The sequence below is a fragment of the Nansenia antarctica genome, assembly GCF_963989245.1.
Source record: "Nansenia antarctica genome assembly, chromosome: 20".
NCBI lineage: Eukaryota > Metazoa > Chordata > Actinopteri > Argentiniformes > Microstomatidae > Nansenia > Nansenia antarctica.
In genome coordinates, this window is record NC_137693.1 from 9,779,640 (window position 1) to 9,791,680 (window position 12,041).

The following is a 12,041-nucleotide window of genomic DNA, read 5'->3' on the forward strand; positions in this document are numbered from 1 at the left end:
AAAAAGTCCACGAAAGCATCTCATAAGATGCCAGTCCAGTGCAGTGGTACTACAATGCTAGGTCTTAACACGGACTACCATCACAATGGCCTACCGTTCAAATGTATCCTTTAGCCTTTAGTTTACGAATGGCATCTCTTTCTAACAACTGATGCATGTGTTAAATGAATTCCCATGCACTCTGTGTTCACTGCAGGTAGCTACTAATCATGGTGGACGAAGATGTTGTACGTAGCCGGCTGCCTAGAAAGGCGGCCTCTCTTATGCACAGGGGCAGCAGCGGCGCTTTTGGACGACATTTCTGTGTAAGTGGTGACACTGATTCCAGTAACCCAGACGTTTTTGGGGCTCTGCTACCAGAGGACTATAGGCCCATGTGGTCTTCCCTCGCCAAACCCCTGCATAGCCTTATACTGCCTGACCCAATGCTGGAGGAAGACGACTCTGATGATGACGACAGTGATAGTAGCGACGACAGTGATGGCCTCTCCCTCCTTGGCACATCCCCACCCAAGTTGGACAACAGCTTCCTAAAATTGGGGCTCCAGGACCAGTCAAACAACCTGCAGAGCAGCCCCAAGAGTGGAGGTTAGGGGCCAGGTGCTCTCACTTGATGATCAAACTGATATTGAATTCATATTAAACAACTTGTGAGTGTATTTAGAAGGGAACAGGTTATTTTGTGATGGAAGTCAGTGGAAACATTCACAGCTAGGCTTGAGGATTATAACATGGGGCATAAACCTGTTTGCCTTTTCTAACAGTTTGATTGAATAGTCTTCCATACTGTAGCCTACATACTGCATGATCTGCCAAGAGTCAGGGTTAGTACATCTCTTCTTCTGACTCTGAAAGCATCTGCTTTTCTAGTGGGTTACACTGACTGGCACATGCATCGGATGGCAGCAGTGTCCAGTAACGTGTTTGACGACCTCCTGGGGGAGTGTGCCCAGTTCCACAGCTGCAAGAGCGGCCTGGCTGCCTTTGTCCTGGAGAGAGGTGAGGTCTTCTCTCTGCTCACTGGGGAATCTCAGGGATGCAAACTAGTCACCTTTTCCATTTTTAATCCAAAATCACGTCTTTTTTTATTTTTATGCATCGAACCCCCCAAGATGGTCTGTTTCCACAACTCTCGTTGACCTTCTCACCTTTTCAACTCAGTCCCTGGAATCTATTCAATAATAATACACTACAAAAATATGTTAACGACTGTAAATGACACCTATTTTTGATGAGAATGTCTAATGTACGCACACACAGTTTATGTGTCGTCCATGTGTGTTATATATACAGTATGTGTCTATAGATTGTGAATAGTTTATGGATGTGATTCTCCCACATTATTCCCTCTCCAGAGCTGTGTGACACTTGGGGCCAGTCCTATGTGCGCTACAACGTTGTGGCGTTGGGCACGGGCGAGTCAAGCTGCAGTGACTGGCTCTGCTTCAGTGGCACCATGGTGCATGACTGCCATGCCATGGTCATCGCCAGACCGGCTCTCCAAAGGTACCTCAGCCTGACAGGAGTTTTGTTGGATCGTCTGGACTTACTTACTCACTTCACTCACTTGTTTGGTTTGTTTAGCTATTAATACTGGAGACTAGCAAATGATGTGTCCGATCCTGTATTTCTATTCAGGTTCTTGTACAAGCAGCTTCTGCTGTTCTTCAGCCATGACCCAAAGTGCAAGGAGCGCTCCATCTACGAGAGAAACTCAGACAGCCACCTGCTCCAGCTCAAGCCCAAAACCTACCTTCACCTCTACACCAACCAGACCCCAAGAGGGGCAGCACAGTGCAGTTCCATGTGAGTGTGTGCATTTTCATACTGGCTGCTGTTGTTGAGTGTCCAATGCGGAAATCTTAATTGCTTGCATCCACTCAGAAGTGTAAGAATTGGATGGGAATTACATTTTGGGGCAGTTTACATTTCACTCATTTAGTGATCTAATTGAGTGACTCAGTGAGAGTGATTGTGTGCATCCTCTGTCCCCATAGGAACTCCCTGAATCTCTACAGTTCCCTGATGCTGCAGTGCCATGCTGAGGGCTCTCTGATCCCTGTGGCTCTCCTCCATCCGGGTGTGTGGGGCGCCCGGGTCTGCTGCATGTCCGACAGTGACAAACTTTGCCGCTGGGCCGTCACCGGGGTCCAGGGGGCGCTGCTGAGCCACTTCATTGAGCCACTCTACATCATCAATGTGGTCCTAGGTAAGTAACCAAGGATGCATTACAATCACAGTAGAATAGGCTGCCCTCCCTTGTAGGACTGACGGACAGTGCTCCAGTGACACTGGAAGGTATTAAGCCTCTAGTCCCCCCCGTCCCCCGGCCAGGAATGGCTGTTCTATGTTCTACGGTAAGTAGCCGTTGACGGCTTTGGTTTTCAAACCATAATACAAATACAACAAACAGAATCTTAATGCTGACTTTTGGTACATTTTGAAATAGTCACAGAATCTTTCTCAATCTAGTCTGTTTTCCCTGAATAATGTGCTGTGTAATACTGGTGTGTGATACTTTTCTCAGGCTTGTTCTAATATTTTATCTTTATCTTGACAATTCTCAGCAATCTACAGCAGTGTTCTAGAATTGTATTGGGGCCTTAACTGGTTAAGAAGGAATTTTGAGAACTTGGTTCTGGTTTACTGGTCCGTTCAGGTGACTCCAGCTATAACTCGGACAACGTGTCGGACGCAATCAACAATCGCCTGGGGGATGACTGGGAGGAGCAGCTGGTCCCACCCTTTAGGAAACAGAGGATATTCTTCCTCGGTTGTGACGGGGTGGCGCCTCAACACAGCTCTCGCTACTGCAAAGACCTCAGCATCAACTGGTGCCTCGGGGACCTGAGCATCGAGGTGCTGGACAGCACAACAGGCTTTGTTGTCGATGGGTAAGTCAATGGTGCTACTGGTAGACGATGCTCGTAACATGGGAACAATTTAAGTATTTTTTATGAAACATAGATGATCTCGATGACTACTTTCATACTTACCGTACTTGGTATACTACCATTACAATGAAGTCTGATGGGTACTGAAGACCCATCTCTTCAGACTACATCTTGCCTGTCCATCTTGACTGTAAAGACCTCTTCACTCCCCACTACTCTGTACAGTTCCTCTACTGTATATATAAAAAAGATCCTTCCTTCTTCTAGCATTGTGACTGCCAATAGCACCTGCTCCTAGCATAGATTTGTTCTTATGATGACTGATGTGATTCACTTACTTGTTAGACACGTTTGTAAGTTGCTTTGGATAAAAGCGTCTGGTAAATGTCAAACATTTAAAAACAAATTATGTAAATGTATAATTTCATTGTGGAGGGAGCTTTCTATGTAGGCGTAATGCTCTCTCTGGCCCCTTAGCTCCCCAACTGTGAGTGGGCCTGGGTTCTCCAGCAGACTGTGCAAGAGAGCCCTCTACTGTTACTTCTGCAAAATTGCAACGCTGAGTGGGCAAAGTTCTCTACTGAACCTCCAAACCTATCACAGTGCCACGGTGAGTTGTTGAGCCATGAATCAGTAGATATCCTGGCACCCTTGGACCTGTATTTGTCTGCACTGCATATAGACGACATCGTAGCCATATCATGTGCTACCGAATATCATCTGGCCAAGATTGTGTTGACAGCATGAATGTGAATTTTGTGTGATGTGTTCCTTCTTGTTTCAGTTGGAAGCCAGTCTCTATCAGAATGCCAAGATGGTTGTCAACCACCAGTTCTTCTCCAATGGCGCAGGACCCTGGAACTCCAAACACCTGGTCGACAGCTTCAGCCACTGAGTCCCATGGGTGTGGGCGTAGTTTTGTTTCAAAGAGGAGTTTGAATTTGTGATTTGTGCCTAATTTCAGCATTACTGCATGCTTAATGTTCTTTAGTTTGAAGTTCTGTTTGGTTTCACATTCATGTTCATGTTCAATAATGTGCAAAATAAAAACAGAAAAGTCTGAAGATTTAGTTTTAAGTATTGCATTAGAAGGGAAAACAAACAAGTATATCTTGCCCCAAGCTTAGGACCTAAATCCCCAAAGGTAATCAATGTCATTTATTTACATGTACCACAACATCTCCGAAATCTCCTTACATTAGTACACCGGGACAGTTAATACAAGAGTTAACTTAAAATGTATTTTTGAATAAAAAACTCTCAGAAACAGGTTTATCATATTTTCACATGATACAACAAGCCACTTAAAAGAACAAAACTGAACTGGCAAAGTGCCTTAAAATTTAAGCAGCTCTGTCACCAACTATACCCCATTAACCATCTGAGATCAGACGAAACAAATGGATGCATACGTTTTGCACGCATAAGTCTTTCTAGAAATGGTAAAATCCAATTATTAGTTTTCCTATGTGACAGTTATTATTTGGACTGGTTAGGCCGTTAGGGTGACAGGAAGATGACCCCTACATACAGTAATTCAGAACACAAACCCCTGGAAATACCTAAAGTACTGACCAAGCGTCAATCTTGTGCCCAGTGTAAAAGGATTATAGAAGTCCAGCACCAGGGGGTGGGGGGGGGGCAGATAAGTCTTTGGAGGTGACAAGTCAAGATCGTGCTTGGTATCTGATGTAAACTGATCAGATTTTGCCTGATTATGACAAACACAATTAGTGAGGCGATGTAATTTTTAATAATGTTATAATTTTGCCATTTAGCAGACGCTTTTAATCCAAAGCGACTTACAATTACGAATTACAGGGACATTCCCCCTGGAGTAACTGAGGGCTAAGTGCCTTACTCAAGGGCACACTAGTAGTGGTGTGGTTTCAGGCGGGATTTGAACTCACAACCTTCCGATCACAAGTCCAACTCACTATCCACTAGACCACCACTACCCCCGTGAGGCGATGTAACTATAAGTTACAATCTTCAAACACGTTGTAGAGGCAACCGTCATTCAATCATGTTATACTAAGGTACATTTTCGATCAAAGCATTGACAACCTTAATTCACAATCACTAAATGCATTTGTCCTAAAGGAGACCTCTGATACTAGGCACCATCTTGACTTCGGCTGCCTGTTACACCGTCACTTCAGCCCCCCTCTGTTGCTATAGCGCCGGGCGTCCATTGAGCTTGTCGTGCATGAGGTTCAGGGCTCTGCTGGCAAAGTCTCTGAGCACGTTCACCGTCTCTCTCTGGAGCTGCAGGGACTCACGCACAAACTCCTGCTGCGTCTCGGCCAGCCGCTGCACCGACTCAGACAGGAGCTCCAGGGAGCGGGACACCGTCTCCATCAGCACGTTGGTGGCGTGCTGCTCCTGCACGCTCAGAGAAGCACTCTGCAGCATACTGTCCCGTGCATTCTGAGCGTGCTGGTTCACCGGAGGAGGGGGAGGACCAGAGGAGGGTGGAGAGGGCGGGTGGTGGATGCCCATGGAAGGGCGATGAACACTGCTGCTTCCCTGGTGATTCTCTATGAGGCTGGACGACTGCTGAGAAGGGGGGAGCAGGTCATCCCCGTGGTCATCGTCCGAGGCTACAAACTGGGGTTCAGTGTCTTAAGAAAGAGGAGGTAGTGGTCACTTTGTGTATATTACGTTCCTTCACCCTTTCACATTGAATTAGTTACGTACAAACATTTTTTTTATGTCCTTACCTTCAGTAGTGGGTATTTCATACTGCATTTCATAAGACAGCTGTGACGAATCTCCTGCAATAAATAGATACAATTAAACCAGACAAGTAAAGATTTACTACAACTGACGTTATTTTTATTTAAACCCAGAGTTGTCCATTTCAAAGCACTTCAAAGAACTCACGAGATGTGCCACTATAGTTTGGCATTGAATGGTCATCTTTGTGTTGCGACGGGAGCGGGGGCATCTGTCCAGGGCCAGGTATAGGCATCCCCACGGGAATGGGCATGCCCATGGAATGTGGGGGCGGTGGTGGCATTGAGGCCATGTCCATCCCTCCATTGGGGGAGCCATGGATTCCAGCCATGTCCTCCTCTTCCTCTTCTTCCTCCTCCTCGTCCTCCGGCCCTTCATCGTCGTCTCCTAGTGGGCGACAAGCCTCCCAGGGGGGCTGCCCTCGCTTGTTATCCAACTCCAGGATCTGGTGCACAATGTTCTCCGTGGGGCTGAGGTCCCGTGACAGCCGCTGGACCCCCTTGTAGGCCGGCACCCCAGACCGCATGGCCGCCACCTTCCGCTTAGTGGCACACTTGAGGTCAGACCACTTCTTGACGATCTCGATGACCTCACGCTGCCACTCGCCAATCTCATTCACACGGGCGGTGATCTCGGCCCACTTGCGCTTCTTGATGTCCGTCGGCACTCTGCGGTTAAACTCGCCTGTGGAAATTACAGAGACACATACGAAACTGCCTGGTTCAGGTGGCAATAATATATATCCAATACCACAAGTGGCACAGTGCATATCCAACACATTAAATTTGTTATCGATCTACTTGGCTCAATTCTGACATAACACTTGCATGAGCCTAGAATGACAACCAAACAGTGATTGTAATTTTTGTTTTACTTTAAATCAAACATATCAGATCTGGGGACCTCGCATCCACCTGACATTTAAAAGCGTGCCATATGTCACCTGTGTTTGCATTTAATCATGTGTTAGTGTTTCACGTTACAGCCAGTCACAAGCCAAATCCAAATATAGCTGGTGTGGAAAGGCTTTGGTTACCATTCTGTCACCATTCAATGTGTTTAAATTTGGCTACAACAAACAAGGCCAAAGACCTCCTCATCCCTGTGGTTTCGCAGATCAGATAATAATGCTTCTTTTGTTTGGTTACACCCCACCCCCCCAAAGATCGTGACAGATACAAATAGGGATGGATCTTAGTGCAAGACATAATAAGGCAAGTGTCAGTATGGCACAGAGGGCTACGTGGAATAAGGGTACATACCCACAACAATGTGGCGGTTCTTCCTGACTTCATCCAAAAGTATATGGACCTCACTTAAGGTAAAAAAGGCTTTTCTCTTTTTGAAGCGCGTGACACTGTCTTGGTTGGAAAGGTATGGGGTAGACATCTTCCACTCACTATGCCTTTCTCTGGCTTCAGTCTGCTTCTGGCTCCTGGCTGCAAGTTGTCAGAAATATTGTAAACACCATAGCCAAGTATACAGACAGTGCAATAATTTACATACACACTTTAGAGAAACTGCTATCAAATACAACAAAATAACATTAAATATGTTTGATAAACTGAAACCAATTTGTATTATCTCAAATATAATTTGAAAATGTTTACCATAGGCTGTTCACAGTTTGTAAGGACAAGATGGGGAAATGAGCAGGTCGATGGGGAAATGAGCAGGTGGATGTACAGCGTACGGCGAATGAGACGTTTCAGGCGCGAACACAAGTTCATAAGCACAGCATGCACAGGAATAAGCACGTACGGCTCGACTCATCAGCTGATTGAAATCAGTTTGGTACCGAATCCATCATTGCATATTAACGGCCAATCTACTGCTAGTTCAGTAGATGTTCAACTAACTGTCAACAACATTTCAACTAACTAACCACTAATCCTAAACCTTGCCCTAACCTTAAATCTAACCCTATCCTTAAGCATAAATCTAGTTACATATCAACAGATCAGCCGTTCGTCGTCCATTCCTGCAACAAGCTTTCAAACACCGGTGTGGTGATAAAGTAAGACGCGCGTCAAATAAGGCTCGCGGAAACTACATCCCGAACGACAGTTCCTCTTTTAGGAAATATTAGTTCCCACTTCACACGAGATAGATAGATGGATAGGTTGACTGTGTGATAGATAGATAATTTGATATTTTGAAAGTGTGATCGATCGATAGATAGTTTGATTGTGTGATAGATAACTTGATATTTTGAAAGTGTGATAGATAGATCGATAGATCAATAAATAAAAGAGTGTAAAAAAAAATAAAAAATAAAGGAAATGGTCTCAACTTGCAATGCTGTCATCTCAGCGGTCTGGCTGGCGCAGTGGTTAAGACAGCCAACTAGTGTTTCAAAGGTTGCGTGTTCGAGACTTGACTAAGTTTTTATTTTTATTTTATTTTTTACATTTAACTGAAGATTTCATGCAAAGGCTTCAAACACCATTGTAATCGTGTCAGTTCTTGTAAATTAGCCTGCACCATAATTTTATAGCCTACATACTTTTTTAGATGAGATTTTAGATTAGATTCAGACAACGAAATGCAGTAAAAATGAATGAATGAATGAATGAATGGTCTTTATTGTCATTGCTATAGTACAGGTACCAAACAACGACATTTGGGAGGGGTGGCTCCCCTGGTGCTAGGAAAGAAAAAAAAACTAAAAAAACAAGAAGGGAAAGGAGCTGGTTTACATAAATAAAGGCTATGTACACTATCCACTATACTATACTGTACAGATAAGACGACTAGGGTTGTCATATTGCACATAGTGTTATTGCACATTCATTTAAAGTGTCGCAGTTTGCAGGCTTGAAATGTACACATTTGTGCCTCAGCACTACACCTGATTTTTTTCAATCCAGCAGCTGCCATCAATCCGTCCAGACTGTCCAGGGCCCAGAACCTAGGTCTTTGCTGTGTTCAGGGCCTGGATGGCCCTGGGGTAGAAGCTGTGCTTCAGTCTGTTTGTCCTTGCGGCCATGGTCCTGTACCGCCTTTTCGAGGGCAGCCGGGCAAAGTGTTCGTACCCAGGGTGGGTTGGGTCTCTGGAGATCTTGGAGGCCTTCCTGAGGCAGCGTGTGTTGTACAGCTCTTCCAGAGAGGGGAGGGGGGCGCCGGTGATCTTCTGGGCTGTTCTCACGACTCTCTGTAGCGCATTTCTCTCCGCGGTTGTGCAGCTGGAGAACCAGTTGCAGATGCCGTAGGTGAGGATGCTCTCCACTACGCCGCGGTAGAAGGCCACCAGTATCTCCTGCTTGTTGTGTTCCTTCCTGAGGACTCTCAGGAAGTAGAGCCGCTGTTGTGTATTCTTGATGGTGGCTGCTGTGTTGTTCTTCCAGGACAGGTCATCCTGTATGTGCACCCCCAGGAATCGGAGGGTTGAGACTCTCTCCACGCTCTCTCCGTCGATGAGCAGGGGCTGGATCTCAGATTTTTTCCTCCTGAAGTCCACGATGATTTCCTGGGTCTTTGACTTGTTCAGCAGCAGGTTGTTAACCTTGCACAGCTTGCTCAGCTGCTCTACCTCATCCCTGTACGCCGCCTCATCCCCCCCCGAGATGCAGCCCACCACGGTGGTGTCGTCTGCAAACTTTACGATGGAGTTGCTGGGGTGGACGGGGGTGAAGTCGTAGGTGTAGAGGTTGTAGAGGATGGGGCTTAGCACGCAGCCCTGGGGGGACCCAGTGCTGAGTCTGAGGGCTGTGGAGGTGTGGGAGCCTACCCGCACCCTCTGGGGGCGGTCGGACAGGAAGTCCTTGATCCTTGCACATATAGAGTGTGATAGTCCCAGGTCTAGTAGTTTGGTCACTAGCCTGTCTGGAAGGATGGTGTTGAAGGCAGAGCTGAAGTCCACAAAGAGCAGTCTCGCGTAGCTGTTTCCCCTCTCCAGGTGGGATAGAGTGGCGTGGAGAGTCGTCGCGATGGCGTCCTCTGTGGACCTGTGGGCTCTGTAGGCGAACTGGTATAGATCCAGGCTGGGCGGGAGGCGTGTGAGTATGTGGGCCCGGACTAGTTTCTCGAAGCACTTCATGATGATTGGTGTGAGTGCCACCGGGCGGTAGTCGTTTAGGCAGCTCACCGTGCTTTTCTTCGGGACTGGGATGATAGTTGAGGTTTTCAGGCAGGGTGGGATGGTGGCCTGGGACAGGGACTGGTTGAAGATGTTGGTGAAAACCCCGGCCAGCTGGTCGGCGCAGTCCCTCAGCACCCGTCCCAGGACGCCATCCGGCCCAGAGGCTTTCCTGGGGTCCACTGCCTTCAGCACGCGTCTCACTTCATGCTCTGTGAGGGTGAGGCTGCTGAGAGCTGGAGAGAGTGGTGTTTGTGTTGTGGTTACCTCCGTTCGCCCCTCGTCGAACCGGGCGTAGAAGGAGTTCAGCTTTTCCGCCAGCAGGGGTTCGTCCTCTGCGGCTGTGAGCCTGTTGGCTCTGAAGTTTGTCATGTGCTGAACCCCCTGCCACATCCGCCTGGAGTCGTTGCTCAGGAAGCATTCCTCAATCTTCTCTCTGTGGTCTGCCTTGGCCTCTCGGATGCCGCGCTTTAGGTTAGCCCTGGTGGTGCTGTACAGCAGTGTGCCCTTCCCTGCGGAGAAGGCGTTGTCCCTCTCATTGATCAGTTTTTGGACCTTCCCAGTCATCCATGGCTTCGTGTTGGGGTAGACCCGGACCCGTTTGTCCACGGTGACTGAGTTGGTGCAGTTCACTATGTGGTTCAGAACCGACGACGTGAACTGTTCCAGGTCCTCATGCTCATATTCCTGCCATGAGGTGTCATTTAGGCAGATCTGCAGTGGAGCGGACCCTTCTCACCAGGTTCTGACAGTCTTAGTGGTGATGGGAGCACTTTTCCTCATGGTAGGCTGGGATCAGGAGGATTGACACATGGTCAGACATGCCTAGATGAGCTAGCGGTCTAGCCTTGTAAGCACGCTTGATGTTGGTGTATACCTTATCCAGTGTTTTTTCTCCTCTTGTTGCACATTTAACATGCTGATAGAACTTGGGTAGTACTACCTTCAGGTCGGCATGATTAAAATCTCCGGCGATAATGTGGACTGCCTGTGGGTCCGCGCTCTGTTCACCACTGATGATGTCATATAGCCGCGCCAATGCTATGCTACCATCTGCATTTGGTGCAATGTAAACGCTTGTAATATACACTGCGTTGAACTCCCTCGGTAGGTAAGTGGGTCGGCATTTAACAGTCAAGTATTCCAGGTTTGGGGAGCAGTGGCTACTTACAGTTTTCGTGTTTAAGCACCAGCTGTCTTTCGTAGATATAATGAGCCCACCTCCGCGGGTCTTTCCACTAAGCAAGGTCCGGTCTGCCCGGTGAAGGGTTCTCCCTTCCAGGCTTACCGCGGAGTCCAGGATAGTGTAATTTAGCCAGGTTTCAGTGAGAATAATCACACAGCTATCTCCCACGATGTTATTTGTGACGACCTGTAGTCTCAATTCGTCCATCTTGTTAGCCAGGGACCTGACGTTGGATAGGAAAATACTCGGCAAAGCAGGCTTATCCGGGCTTCTTCTCAGCCTGGCTAGCAGGCCCCCCCTTCTTCCTCGGCGTTGCTTACGGTCTCGCCTCCGACGTTTGCGCTTGAGTGCTGGGAGAGCGTAGTATTGGTCACCCGGCGACCGAGCGATGTCGAATGGGATTCTCTGCTGTTCCAAGAATTCCGCCGTTACAGTCCCCTCGTTTTGCACACCAACTTCTAGTAAGTCTAGTCTGCTGTAGGTACTATTTACACAACCATTCCCTATAAGTACTAAAATAAAAGTGTACATACAAATGTACTTAAAGACTCTAAAAAACACCATTGTTGAAGCCACTCCAAGCCGCGCGTCTGAGTAGCGAGCCTTATTTCGAACATGTGAAAAAAGAAATAGTTATAACAACAAAAAACAAAACAACAAAAAACAAAACAAAAACAAGAAAAAACTAAACAAAACAAAAAACACTATTTACTCGCTAACTAACATGTCCGAAAATTAACTCACTAACATGTCCGAAAATTATACTCCTCATGACTATGATATGACAGCTCCGGATATCTTTAAGGCACAATGGTAATAGGGAAGTCCCAGGAGAATACTATTGTTGTTGGAAAGTCCCGAATAGGCCCTCATGCAGGTACCCTTCACTATAGCTACTACACAACAAATCATTGACAGTAGCCATGTTAAAATTAAAGCTCAGACTACTTACATATAATATGCTGAATAAATAGTCAGAATAATATGTTCTAAACATTTGAAAATGAAGAAATAAAGTCAAGTAAATTCTAGACATTACAAGCAATAACACATTGTTACCAATGCTAAAAGAAATAATAATAATAATAATAAAATAATTTAGAAATTATAAAGAAAGAGCCTGTGTTGTAGCAGCTTACTCAAA

At 46.6% G+C, this 12,041-nt stretch overlaps 2 protein-coding genes across 2 annotated transcripts; one reads left to right on the forward strand and one right to left on the reverse strand.

Annotated features, from left to right (window-relative positions):
- Positions 1-209: 209 nt before the first annotated feature.
- Positions 210-3,789, forward strand: LOC308174342 (adenosine deaminase domain-containing protein 2-like; the record flags this gene model as incomplete). The annotated part of the gene is made up of 8 exons (XM_080549419.1): positions 210-588; positions 871-999; positions 1,356-1,506; positions 1,639-1,806; positions 1,998-2,209; positions 2,660-2,894; positions 3,372-3,504; positions 3,679-3,789. The coding sequence occupies 8 exons, from the start codon at positions 210-212 to the stop codon at positions 3,787-3,789; spliced, it is 1,518 nt and encodes a 505-aa protein (XP_080405545.1).
- A 1,280-nt stretch (positions 3,790-5,069) lies between these two features.
- LOC308174343 (uncharacterized protein) lies at positions 5,070-7,022 on the reverse strand (the record flags this gene model as incomplete). The annotated part of the gene is made up of 4 exons (XM_080549420.1): positions 5,070-5,518; positions 5,618-5,671; positions 5,781-6,317; positions 6,896-7,022. The coding sequence occupies 4 exons, from the start codon at positions 7,020-7,022 to the stop codon at positions 5,070-5,072; spliced, it is 1,167 nt and encodes a 388-aa protein (XP_080405546.1).
- Positions 7,023-12,041: the final 5,019 nt, after the last annotated feature.